Source organism: Saccoglossus kowalevskii, chromosome 21, assembly GCF_978046115.1.
Source record: "Saccoglossus kowalevskii chromosome 21, keSacKowa6.1, whole genome shotgun sequence".
Classification (NCBI taxonomy): Eukaryota; Metazoa; Hemichordata; class Enteropneusta; family Harrimaniidae; genus Saccoglossus; species Saccoglossus kowalevskii.
The window spans coordinates 30,952,512-30,966,102 of record NC_140661.1 but is presented as its reverse complement, the minus strand read 5'-3'; the positions used below and the strand labels follow the sequence as shown (position 1 = coordinate 30,966,102).

Here is a 13,591-nt window from a genome sequence, read left to right as displayed (position 1 = left end):
CAATCTTGCAAGATTACAGTTCCATGCGCATGTGCCCTCCCCCGTTTCATGATTTCTAATTAGAATTCAGAGCGATGTCACGCCCACACACGAAAGGCATCCTGGGAACGTCATCGTCAGCTGGTCACTTCAGCTTGGTCGCCATTTTGTGAGAAGGTAAAACACGGGAAAATTACTCACGAATATTATTTTTCTACTAAATTTACATACAGGTAAGAAATATTGATTATAGTTTTTCTGACAACATTGAATTGCACTAGTTGATTTTGAAACATCGTAATGACATCATATGTTGAAATTAAAATGATGCGAAAAATCGTCAAAATGAAAATAATATTAAATCCTTGTCTGGGTTCTATTTCTGACCACATAATAATATTTGAAAAACGAAACGTCAAGACAGAATGTTACCATTTAAAATAACAGACGTGTATCTTATAAATATTAAAATGATGATTTTCTGCGACTGTGAGATGGGGTTGTCAAAAAACGATTGAGAGATTGTTTGCACTTGTTCTTTAGAAGATCACGTCTTGTCGTTAATCATTTTACTAAATATATTTTAATAGATATCTGGATTGACTGTGTACTTTCAATTTTTAAAAATCTAATTTTTTTATAGTAAGATTGACATTTGTTATTTTAAACAGCCGTTTTGTTCATTTATGTAGTATACTTACATACATGTATGAAAATGCATCAATAAACTTCCTGATGTTAATAGTACTGACAGTACTAACACATTATTTACCATCACGAATACAACTTCAATTCCTTCAATCTGACATTTTATTACATTTCTGAAAGTCTCACACCAGCTTATTTTATTTTTAATTGTTTTGTTTATTTTTGTTTTTATTTTTGTTTGATGTATTACTCTATTGCATTTGTGACTGAGATAGTAGTTTATAAATAAATAAACGCTGCTCGGACTGATAAATATGATATATAGAAGATAATATTTGGTAATCGTAGTCCTAAATAACTATTAAAAATAGCTAGACGTTTCGAGCAATGGCTCTTTATCGATAGCATAGAAGAAAGTGTAATAACGTACAGGTAGAACATAGGAACGTAAGAACGCGCATGAACTATAAGTAGAATCACAAAAAAATCAACAATAGAACAAATAAATAACGCGCCTTAGGTAGTGAGCTCAACAAATGAGTTGACAATGAGTTTTAATTTGTTGTGACTGAGATGAAGTTTACATTGTCATTATGTTTAATATAAAGATTATTATTATTACATAGTCTATATCTTATATATGTAATAGATATGTGGTAGACCCAATGGGACATTGACGATAACTGTAAGAGTGCTTGTCATGCTCATAATAATTCTGAATACGAGTTATGACAATGCCTTTCACTTTTAATTTAATATTGTGTAAATTACTGTCGAAACAACAAACCCATGCCTTGATTTCTTATAATATTTATAGTTTCACAATTCAAGATGAAACGAGAAGGTTCTGTTATCCAGTAGAATGACATTGGAATATGTACAAAAGATTACATTGTCCACTGTGTCTGTTGGCTGGTTTGATTCAACTGCCATTGAAAACATAGAAATATGTTGATATGTTGACTGGTCATGTCAGGTTGTGGAAATAATATGGTTTCTTTGTTCTCACAAATAAATGAAATATTGGCACTAATCTGTATACTAATGAAATCACAGCCAAGCTGTAACTATCTGTGTTTCCACTTTTAAAATTACAATTGTTTTTTTTTTCTGTCAATTTATGCCCCTATATCGTGCTCAGTGTGGGCATAAATGCTATTCAAAAAGTTTGTGGTGTGGGCTACCCTATAATCTTCAGTTGAAACTATTGTCCACCATTGGTGTGAATACTTTATGGGGCTTGATTATTTGCTGGGTTTTATTTTCACCTATTTTGCTGATAGCAAAATTAATACCGAGTGAATGGGCGAAGTTAATGAAAGAATCTATTGTTCCCTTCGCAAACCAGTAAATTTAAAACCTAATAAATATCCAAATCCATTAAAATTACACGTTTAAAAATATTTCTCTTTTTGCAGTAGGTGCTGTATAACCTGACATAAAACTAAATCTTGTGTGTATATGTCAATTTAAAAAAATATTTTTTATGAAAATTTCTGAAAATTGTAGTGAATGAAAACAAAATTTTATTGCAAATACTTGTTATTTAGTTTATTATGCAGTGACATTAGAGTACCTTAACTGGTCCACAAGTTGCTCATAAGCCTAAAAGAAATTTTCCTTTTATTATTTCAAAGTCACAGAAAAAAGTTTAAGTCGAATGGGAGAAGAAACAGTTGTCATTTAAATTTATCTTGTACTTTATTGTATCTTAGTAATGTGTATACTAGACTTGGGTTATCTAAATTTACATCACTGAACTCTGACACTTATTTAATGTAACCTTTGCTACATATTTGTCTTGTATGTCAGGTCACTGCACATATAACAAAGTACGGTATTTATTACGACTGACCTAGATATTTCTACTGCAGTTGCTGAAGAAATCGCTTCAAAATGGGGTCGTTATTCCGAAGTGAAGAAATGACCCTAGCTCAGCTGTTTTTACAGTCGGAGGCAGCTTATACATGTGTTTCTGAGCTTGGAGAACTGGGATTGGTGCAGTTTAGAGATGTGAGTAACTTTGATTAAATAATTTGAGAGATCAAATCTTCATTATTGATATTTTTCCAATATGCAAGATGTATGCCAAAGCATTAGGAAATAATTTTTCCCTAAAATAATTTGATTGAGTCATTAACTTATTATAGATTACAATATGGTTGCTGATTTTGTTTCCGGTGGTAACAAGTTTAAAAATAGTTCTGAATACCAGTCTTTATTTGAGGCGTTAAATATCAAAGGGTGATTTAAATACATGTACAGCCCATAATCAGAATTTATACGACATAAAAGATTTTGATCATTTTGTATTGTTTTTGAATAGGATATTTTAGGACATATTTCTATATTTATTTCATTTTCATTTCTGTGTAAATAAATTTTTAAAATTAGTAAATGACACAAAACAAATGTTCATGTAATTAAAATTGTATAAATTAACTAGAAATTCAAAATATAACTAAACATTAATTAAAATTCAGTAATGAATTCTTACATTAATCCTTGAATGCTAAGGTAAACTATTGTTAAATAATCTTCATTTTGTCAAAAATTTAAATAAATTTGCAATATTCCACTTAAGAGTCTCTTGAGAGCAGTGTTTTTTTGAATGTGTTAATTTAGTTTCCATTTTCCTAACAGTTGAATCCTGATGTGAATGCTTTTCAAAGGAAATTTGTAAATGAAGTTAGACGCTGTGATGAAATGGAGAGAAAATTACGTAAGTGTTTTGTTTCGAAAATTCTTCTCTCACTTTCAGCTATTTATCTGTGGCATGTGTACAGATATTCTGTTATTGATTTCTTCCAACCATTTAGGTTTCTTGGAAAAAGAAATCAAAAAAGCCAACATTACCATCTTGGATACTGGTGAGAATCCAGAAGCTCCACCACCGAGAGAAATGATAGATCTGGAGGTGAGTCTATAATAATAATCCCTATATTGTAGTGATTTAGTGTGTCGACCCAAAGACAATAGGAGAGGCTGCCTTCTATTCACTGCCAAGTAACACAATGAATAGGCTAGATAATATAATAATAACACTTTATTATCACTGTAAAGAAATTTCAATATTTTTAGGCTCTGAGTAAAATTAATAAACATGAACACACAAGAAAGTTACTAAATGCTTCCTTCCATGCATTATCATGGTATTGGATTAATATATACTTAAACAGTGACTATACATAATATTTTGTAGTCCTCCATTTATTCATTGTGTTATTAAGGTAGAGATGCAGGTTTGTGGGCACTTGGGAGTGAAATGTTTTTTTTTTTTGCTTTTTTTATTCAAACAGTCTTGGCTATAGACTGTTAAAATTTTGTAGAATTGTGAATAGTGGAACATACTCAAAAAACGATTTTAAAATATAGATAACAGGTGCAAACATTCTCTCTTTTGAATGCTTAGCAAGATTGAGCAAGGCTATACATGAATATTAAAAAAGAAACATGGCGAAAAAAAGTAATGACGGGATCTCCATATTATGCACTATATTTAACTTTTTATATTTAAATTTGGAAATGTTACAGCCATTTTAATTATGAGCATTAGCAAACTTCTTACTGAGTGAATTGTTATGCAAATTAGCAATTATCTCAGCTTCTTTTTAGTGCCCATCCCAGAACTTTAACAAAAAATAGCTCCTAGACGCTTTGACCTATTGTTTTGAAATTTTCACAAATGGTTGACAATGTGTTTATCTTCAAAACGCTGTTGGGGCATTGTTTTTGGGTGAACAGTGTTACAACAATCGTACAGACAACTTTTGACCAAAAAAGGCACATTTTTGTGCATATTTCAAACTATATAGTGTCCATAAAAAAAAATACTAACAAAATTTTAAAATTCATACAATAAGCTTTCTGAAAATATATAGTTTTGTGGACAAGGGAGGTCATCTTGGTTTCCTAATTAACTAATTAAAATACCTGTAGGGTAAACTGCATCTCTACCTTAAGCTAATAAGTTGGAGAATTCTGATGCATTTATTTCTCTTTTCTCCAAGGCAACATTTGAAAAGCTAGAAAATGAAATGAAGGAAGTGAACACAAATCAGGAAGCACTGAAAAGAAATTTTCTGGAACTGACCGAACTCAAGCATATACTGAGGAAGACTCAGAACTTTTTTGATGAGGTAATGTGACATAAGCCTGCTAATATTGAGCATCTTGATACATTTTAGAGTTCGTTTGCATGCTGTGCACTTGAACTGAAATCTATTTCACTTGCATATACTGCATACATCATAAGGAGTTGTCATGCACGTATTTAAATTTGTTGTATCACATAGGATCAATATCAAACCTGATACATTGTGGCAACAACACACTCATTAACCTAAGAGAAGACACCATGCTTTTTTACATATTCCTTGCGCTGATATTGAAAGGTGACTTTAGTGTTCAGTGTAACTGATACTCACAGCGTTGAGAGGTGACTTTAGTGTTCAGTGTAACTGATACAGCATTGAGAGGTGACTTTAGTGCTCAGTGTAACTGATACTCACAGCGTTGAGAAGTGACTTTAGTGTTCAGTGTAACTGCATGATACTCACAGCATTGAGACGTGTCTTTAGTGTAACTGATACTCACAGCGTTGAGAGGTGACTTTAGTGTTCAGTGTAACTGATACTCGCAGCGTTCAGAGGTGACTTTAGTGTTCAGTGTAACTGATACAGCATTGAGAGGTGACTTTAGTGCTCAGTGTAACTGATACTCACAGCGTTGAGAAGTGACTTTAGTGTTCAGTGTAACTGATACTCACAGCATTGAGAGGTGACTTTAGTGTTCAGTGTAACTGATACTCACAGCATTGAGAGGTGACTTTAGTGTTCAGTGTAACTGCATGATACTCACAGCATTGAGACTGTCTTTAGTGTAACTGATACTCACAGCGTTGAGAGGTGACTTTAGTGTTCAGTGTAACTGATACTCAGTGTTGAGAGGTAACTTTAGTGTTCAGTGTTACTGATACTCACAGCGTTGAGAGGTGACTTTAGTGTTCAGTGTAACTGATACTCACAGCATTGAGAGGTGACTTTAGTGCTCAGTGTAACTGATACTCATTGTTGAGAGGTGACTTTAGTGTTCAGTGTAACTGATACTCAGTGTTGAGAGGTGACTTTAGTGTTCAGCGTAACTGATACTCGGTGTTGAGAGGTGACTTTTAGTGTTCAGTGTAACTGATACTCAGTGTTGAGAGGTAACTTTAGTGTTCAGTGTAACTGATACTCAGTGTTGAGAGGTGACTTTAGTGTTCAGTGTAACTGATACTCAGCGTTGAGGTGACTTTAGTGTTCAGTGTAACTGATACTCAGTGTTGAGAGGTGACTTTAGTGTTCAGTGTAACTGATACTCAGTGTTGAGAGGTGACTTTAGTGTTCAGTGTAACTGATACTCAGTGTTGAGAGGTGACTTTAGTGTTCAGTGTAACTGATACTCACAGCATTGAGAGGTGACTTTAGTGTTCAGTGTAACTGCATGATACTCACAGCATTGAGACATGTCTTTAGTGTAACTGATACTCACAGCGTTGACAGGTGACTTTAGTGTTCAGTGTAACTGATACTCACAGAATTGAGAGGTGACCTTAGTGTTCGGTGTAACTGATACTCAGTGTTGAGAGGTGACTTTAGTGTTCAGTGTAACTGCATGATACTCACAGCATTGAGACGTGTCTTTAGTGTAACTGATACTCACAGCGTTGACAGGTGACTTTAGTGTTCAGTGTAACTGATACTCACAGAATTGAGAGGTGACCTTAGTGTTCAGTGTAACTAAACTCACAGCATTGAGAGGTGACTTTAGTGCTCAGTGTAACTGATACAGCATTGAGAGGTGACTTTAGTGCTCAGTGTAACTGATATTCACAGCATTGAGAGGTGACTTTAGTGTTCAGTGTAACTGATACTCACAGCCTTGAGAGGTGACTTTAGTGTTCAGTTGAACTGATACTTGCAGCGTTGAGAGGTGACTTTAGTGTTCAGTGTAACTGATACAGCATTGAGAGGTGACTTTAGTGCTCAGTGTAACTGATACTCACAGCGTTGAGAAGTGACTTTAGTGTTCAGTGTAACTGCATGATACTCACAGCATTGAGACTGTCTTTAGTGTAACTGATACTCACAGCGTTGAGAGGTGACTTTAGTGTTCAGTGTAACTGATACTCAGTGTTGAGAGGTGACTTTAGTGTTCAGTGTAACTGATACTCAGTGTTGAGAGGTGACTTTAGTGTTCAGTGTAACTGATACTCAGTGTTGAGAGGTAACTTTAGTGTTCAGTGTTACTGATACTCACAGCGTTGAGAGGTGACTTTAGTGTTCAGTGTAACTGATACTCAGTGTTGAGAGGTGACTTTAGTGTTCAGTGTAACTGATACTCACAGCATTGAGAGGTGACTTTAGTGCTCAGTGTAACTGATACTCACAGTGTTGAGAGGTGACTTTAGTGCTCAGTGTAACTGATACTCACAGCGTTGAGAGGTAACTTTAGTGTTCAGTGTAACTGATACTCAGTGTTGAGAGGTGACTTTAGTGTTCAGTGTAACTGATACTCAGTGTTGAGAGGTGACTTTAGTGTTCAGTGTAACTGATACTCACAGCATTGAGAGGTGACTTTAGTGTTCAGTGTAACTGCATGATACTCACAGCATTGAGACGTGTCTTTAGTGTAACTGATACTCACAGCGTTGACAGGTTACTTTAGTGTTCAGTGTAACTGATACTCACAGAATTGAGAGGTGACCTTAGTGTTCGGTGTAACTGATACTCAGTGTTGAGAGGTGACTTTAGTGTTCAGTGTAACTGATACTCAGTGTTGAGAGGTGACTTTAGTGTTCAGTGTAACTGATACTCAGTGTTGAGAGGTGACTTTAGTGTTCAGTGTAACTGATACTCACAGCGTTGAGAGGTGAATTTAGTGTTCAGTGTAACTGATACTCACAGCGTTGAGAGGTGACTTCTTTAGTGTTCGGTGTAACTGATACTCACAGCATTGAGAGGTGACTTTAGTGTTCAGTGTAACTGCATGATACTCACAGCATTGAGACGTGTCTTTAGTGTAACTGATACTCACATCGTTGACAGGTGACTTTAGTGTTCAGTGTAACTGATACTCACAGAATTGAGAGGTGACCTTAGTGTACAATATAACTGATACTCAGTGTTGAGAGGTGACTTTAGTGTTCAGTGTTACTGATACAGTGTTGAGAGGTGACTTTAGTGTTCAGTGTAACTGATACTCAGTGTTGAGAGGTGACTTTAGTGTTCAGTGTAACTGATACTCACAGCATTGAGAGGTGACTTTAGTGCTCAGTGTAACTGATACTCAGTGTTGAGAGGTGACTTTAGTGCTCAGTGTAACTGATACTCACAGCGTTGAGAGGTAACTTTAGTGTTCAGTGTAACTGATACTCAGTGTTGAGAGGTGACTTTAGTGTTCAGTGTAACTGATACTCAGTGTTGAGAGGTGACTTTAGTGTTCAGTGTAACTGATACTCACAGCATTGAGAGGTGACTTTAGTGTTCAGTGTAACTGCATGATACTCACAGCATTGAGACATGTCTTTAGTGTAACTGATACTCACAGCGTTGACAGGTGACTTTAGTGTTCAGTGTAACTGATACTCACAGAATTGAGAGGTGACCTTAGTGTTCGGTGTAACTGATACTCAGTGTTGAGAGGTGACTTTAGTGTTCAGTGTAACTGATACTCAGTGTTGAGAGGTGACTTTAGTGTTCAGTGTAACTGATACTCAGTGTTGAGAGGTGACTTTAGTGTTCAGTGTAACTGATACTCAGTGTTGAGAGGTGACTTTAGTGTTCAGTGTAACTGATACTCACAGCGTTGAGAGGTGACTTTAGTATTCGGTGTAACTGATACTCACAGCATTGAGAGGTGACTTTAGTGTTCAGTGTAACTGCATGATACTCACAGCATTGAGACGTGTCTTTAGTGTAACTGATACTCACAGCGTTGACAGGTGACTTTAGTGTTCAGTGTAACTGATACTCACAGAATTGAGAGGTGACCTTAGTGTACAATATAACTGATACTCAGTGTTGAGAGGTGACTTTAGTGTTCAGTGTTACTGATACAGCGTTGAGAGGTGACTTTAGTGTTCAGTGTAACTGATACTCAGTGTTGAGAGGTGACTTTAGTGTTCAGTGTAACTGATACTCACAGCATTGAGAGGTGACTTTAGTGCTCAGTGTAACTGATACTCAGTGTTGAGAGGTGACTTTAGTGTTCAGTGTAACTGATACTCAGTGTTGAGAGGTGACTTTAGTGTTCAGTGTAACTGATACTCAGTGTTGAGAGGTGACTTTAGTGTTCAGTGTAACTGATACTCACAGCGTTGAGAGGTGACTTTAGTGTTCAGTGTAACTGATACAGTATTGAGAGGTGACTTTAGTGCTCAGTGTAACTGATACTCACAGCGTTGAGAAGTGACTTTAGTGTTCAGTGTAACTGCATGATACTCACAGCATTGAGACATGTCTTTAGTGTAACTGATACTCTCAGCATTGAGAGGTGACTTTAGTGTTCAGTGTAACTGCATGATACTCACAGCATTGAGACGTGTCTTTAGTGTAACTGATACTCACAGCATTGAGACGTGTCTTTAGTGTAACTGATACTCACAGCGTTGAGAGAATACTTTAGTGTTCAGTGTAACTCATACTCACAACATTGAGAGGTGACTTTAGTGTTCAGTGTAACTGCATGATACTCACAGCATGGAGAGGTGACTTTAGTGCTCAGTGTAACTGATACTCACAGCATTGAGAGGTGACCTTAGTGTTCAGTGTAACTGATACTCACAGCGTTGAGAGGTGACTTTAGTGCTCAGTGTAACTGATACTCACAGCGTTGAGAGGTGACTTTAGTGCTCAGTGTAACTGATACTCACAGCGTTGAGAGGTGACCTTAGTGTTCAGTGTAACTGATACTCACAGCATTGAGAGGTGACCTTAGTGTTCGGTGTAACTGATACTCACAGCATTGAGAGGTGACCTTAGTGCTCAGTTTAACTGATACTCACAGCCTTGAGAGGTGACCTTAGTGTTCAGTGTAACTGATACTCACAGCAATGAGAGGTGACCTTAGTGTTCGGTGTAACTGATACTCACAGCGTTGAGAGGTGACTTTAGTGCTCAGTGTAACTGATACTCACAGTGTTGAGAGGTGACTTTAGTGCTCAGTGTAACTGATACTCACAGCGTTGAGAGGTGACCTTAGTGTTCAGTGTAACTGATACTCACAGCGTTGAGAGGTGACTTTAGTGCTCAGTGTAACTGATACTCACAGCGTTGAGAGGTGACCTTAGTGTTCGGTGTAACTGATACTCACAGCGTTGAGAGGTGACTTTAGTGCTCAGTGTAACTGATACTCACAGCCTTGGGAGGTGACCTTAGTGTTCAGTGTAACTGATACTCACAGCGTTGAGAGGTGACCTTAGTGTTCACTCACAGCGTTGAGAGGTGACTTTAGTGCTCAGTGTAACTGATACTCACAGCGTTGAGAGGTGACCTTAGTGTTCAGTGTAACTGATACTCACAGCGTTCAGAGGTGACCTTAGTGTTCGGTGTAACTGATACTCACAGCGTTGAGAGGTGACCTTAGTGCTCAGTGTAACTGATACTCACAGCGTTGAGAGGTGACTTTAGTGCTCAGTGTAACTGATACTCACAGCGTTGAGAGGTGACCTTAGTGCTCAGTGTAACTGATACTCACAGCCTTGAGAGGTGACCTTAGTGTTCAGTGTAACTGATACTCACAGTGTTGAGAGGTGACCTTAGTGTTCGGTGTAACTGATACTCACAGCGTTGAGAGGTGACCTTAGTGTTCGGTGTAACTGATACTCACAGCGTTGAGAGGTGACCTTAGTGCTCAGTGTAACTGATACTCACGGCGTTGAGAGGTGACCTTAGTGCTCAGTGTAACTGATACTCACAGCCTTGAGAGGTGACCTTAGTGCTCAGTGTAACTGATACTCACAGCGTTGAGAGGTGACCTTAGTGCTCAGTGTAACTGATACTCACAGCCTTGAGAGGTGACCTTAGTGTTCAGTGTAACTGATACTCACAGCGTTGAGAGGTGACCTTAGTGTTAGGTGTAACTGATACTCACAGCGTTGAGAGGTGACCTTAGTGCTCAGTGTAACTGATACTCACGGCGTTGAGAGGTGACCTTAGTGCTCAGTGTAACTGATACTCACAGCCTTGAGAGGTGACTTTAGTGCTCAGTGTAACTGATACTCACAGCCTTGAGAGGTGACCTTAGTGCTCAGTGTAACTGATACTCACAGCCTTGAGAGGTGACCTTAGTGTTCAGTGTAACTGATACTCACAGCATTGAGAGGTGACTTTAGTGCTCAGTGTAACTGATACTCACAGCCTTGAGAGGTGACTTTAGTGCTCAGTGTAACTGATACTCACAGCCTTGAGAGGTGACCTTAGTGCTCAGTGTAACTGATACTCACAGCCTTGAGAGGTGACCTTAGTGTTCAGTGTAACTGATACTCACAGCATTGAGAGGTGACTTTAGTGCTCAGTGTAACTGATACTCACAGCGTTGAGAGGTGACCTTAGTGCTCAGTGTAAATGATACTCACAGCGTTGAGAGGTGACCTTAGTGCTCAGTGTAACTGATACTCACAGCGTTGAGAGGTGACCTTAGTGTTCGGTGTAACTGATACTCACAGCGTTGAGAGGTGACCTTAGTGCTCAGTGTAACTGATACTCACGGCGTTGAGAGGTGACCTTAGTGCTCAGTGTAACTGATACTCACAGCCTTGAGAGGTGACCTTAGTGCTCAGTGTAACTGATACTCACAGCGTTGAGAGGTGACCTTAGTGCTCAGTGTAACTGATACTCACAGCCTTGAGAGGTGACCTTAGTGTTCAGTGTAACTGATACTCACAGCAATGAGAGGTGACCTTAGTGTTCGGTGTAACTGATACTCACAGCGTTGAGAGGTGACTTTAGTGCTCAGTGTAACTGATACTCACAGTGTTGAGAGGTGACTTTAGTGCTCAGTGTAACTGATACTCACAGCGTTGAGAGGTGACCTTAGTGTTCAGTGTAACTGATACTCACAGCGTTGAGAGGTGACTTTAGTGCTCAGTGTAACTGATACTCACAGCGTTGAGAGGTGACCTTAGTGTTCGGTGTAACTGATACTCACAGCGTTGAGAGGTGACTTTAGTGCTCAGTGTAACTGATACTCACAGCCTTGGGAGGTGACCTTAGTGTTCAGTGTAACTGATACTCACAGCGTTGAGAGGTGACCTTAGTGTTCACTCACAGCGTTGAGAGGTGACTTTAGTGCTCAGTGTAACTGATACTCACAGCGTTGAGAGGTGACCTTAGTGTTCAGTGTAACTGATACTCACAGCGTTCAGAGGTGACCTTAGTGTTCGGTGTAACTGATACTCACAGCGTTGAGAGGTGACCTTAGTGCTCAGTGTAACTGATACTCACAGCGTTGAGAGGTGACTTTAGTGCTCAGTGTAACTGATACTCACAGCGTTGAGAGGTGACCTTAGTGCTCAGTGTAACTGATACTCACAGCCTTGAGAGGTGACCTTAGTGTTCAGTGTAACTGATACTCACAGTGTTGAGAGGTGACCTTAGTGTTCGGTGTAACTGATACTCACAGCGTTGAGAGGTGACCTTAGTGCTCAGTGTAACTGATACTCACAGCGTTGAGAGGTGACCTTAGTGCTCAGTGTAACTGATACTCACAGCGTTGAGAGGTGACCTTAGTGTTCGGTGTAACTGATACTCACAGCGTTGAGAGGTGACCTTAGTGCTCAGTGTAACTGATACTCACGGCGTTGAGAGGTGACCTTAGTGCTCAGTGTAACTGATACTCACAGCCTTGAGAGGTGACCTTAGTGCTCAGTGTAACTGATACTCACAGCGTTGAGAGGTGACCTTAGTGCTCAGTGTAACTGATACTCACAGCCTTGAGAGGTGACCTTAGTGTTCAGTGTAACTGATACTCACAGCGTTGAGAGGTGACCTTAGTGTTAGGTGTAACTGATACTCACAGCGTTGAGAGGTGACCTTAGTGCTCAGTGTAACTGATACTCACGGCGTTGAGAGGTGACCTTAGTGCTCAGTGTAACTGATACTCACAGCCTTGAGAGGTGACTTTAGTGCTCAGTGTAACTGATACTCACAGCCTTGAGAGGTGACCTTAGTGCTCAGTGTAACTGATACTCACAGCCTTGAGAGGTGACCTTAGTGTTCAGTGTAACTGATACTCACAGCATTGAGAGGTGACTTTAGTGCTCAGTGTAACTGATACTCACAGCGTTGAGAGGTGACCTTAGTGTTCAGTGTAACTGATACTCACAGCGTTGAGAGGTGACTTTAGTGCTCAGTGTAACTGATACTCACAGCCTTGAGAGGTGACCTTAGTGTTCAGTGTAACTGATACTCACAGCGTTGAGAGGTGACCTTAGTGTTCACTCACAGCGTTGAGAGGTGACTTTAGTGCTCAGTGTAACTGATACTCACAGCCTTGAGAGGTGACCTTAGTGTTCAGTGTAACTGATAATCACAGCGTTGAGAGGTGACTTTAGTGCTCAGTGTAACTGATACTCACAGCCTTGAGAGGTGACCTTAGTGCTCAGTGTAACTGATACTCACAGCCTTGAGAGGTGACCTTAGTGTTCAGTGTAACTGATACTCACAGCATTGAGAGGTGACTTCAGTGCTCAGTGTAACTGATACTCACAGCGTTGAGAGGTGACTTTAGTGCTCAGTATAACTGATACTCACAGCCTTGAGAGGTGACCTTAGTGTTCAGTGTAACTGATACTCACAGCATTGAGAGGTGACCTTAGTGTTCGGTGTAACTGATACTCCCAGCATTGAGAGGTGACCTTAGTGCTCAGTGTAACTGATACTCACAGCCTTGAGAGGTGACCTTAGTGTTCAGTGTAACTGAT

General features: G+C 39.0%; 1 protein-coding gene across 5 annotated transcripts in view; it reads left to right on the top strand.

Moving 5' to 3' along the window:
* Positions 1-92: 92 nt before the first annotated feature.
* LOC100368116 (V-type proton ATPase 116 kDa subunit a 1-like) overlaps positions 93-13,591 on the top strand; it is a 39,552-nt gene continuing 26,053 nt past the window's right edge. For 4 of the 5 annotated variants that reach the window (XM_085494880.1, XM_085494879.1, XM_085494881.1 and 1 more), the window contains exons 1-5: positions 93-212; positions 2,502-2,640; positions 3,271-3,349; positions 3,447-3,544; positions 4,638-4,766. In XM_085494880.1, coding sequence (XP_085351006.1) covers positions 2,524-2,640; positions 3,271-3,349; positions 3,447-3,544; positions 4,638-4,766 — 423 coding nt within the window. In that variant the 5' untranslated portion in view covers positions 93-212; positions 2,502-2,523. Of the gene's footprint in view, positions 213-2,439; positions 2,641-3,270; positions 3,350-3,446; positions 3,545-4,637; positions 4,767-13,591 lie in introns of all 5 variants that reach the window. The other variant, XM_085494878.1, reaches the window with a different exon arrangement.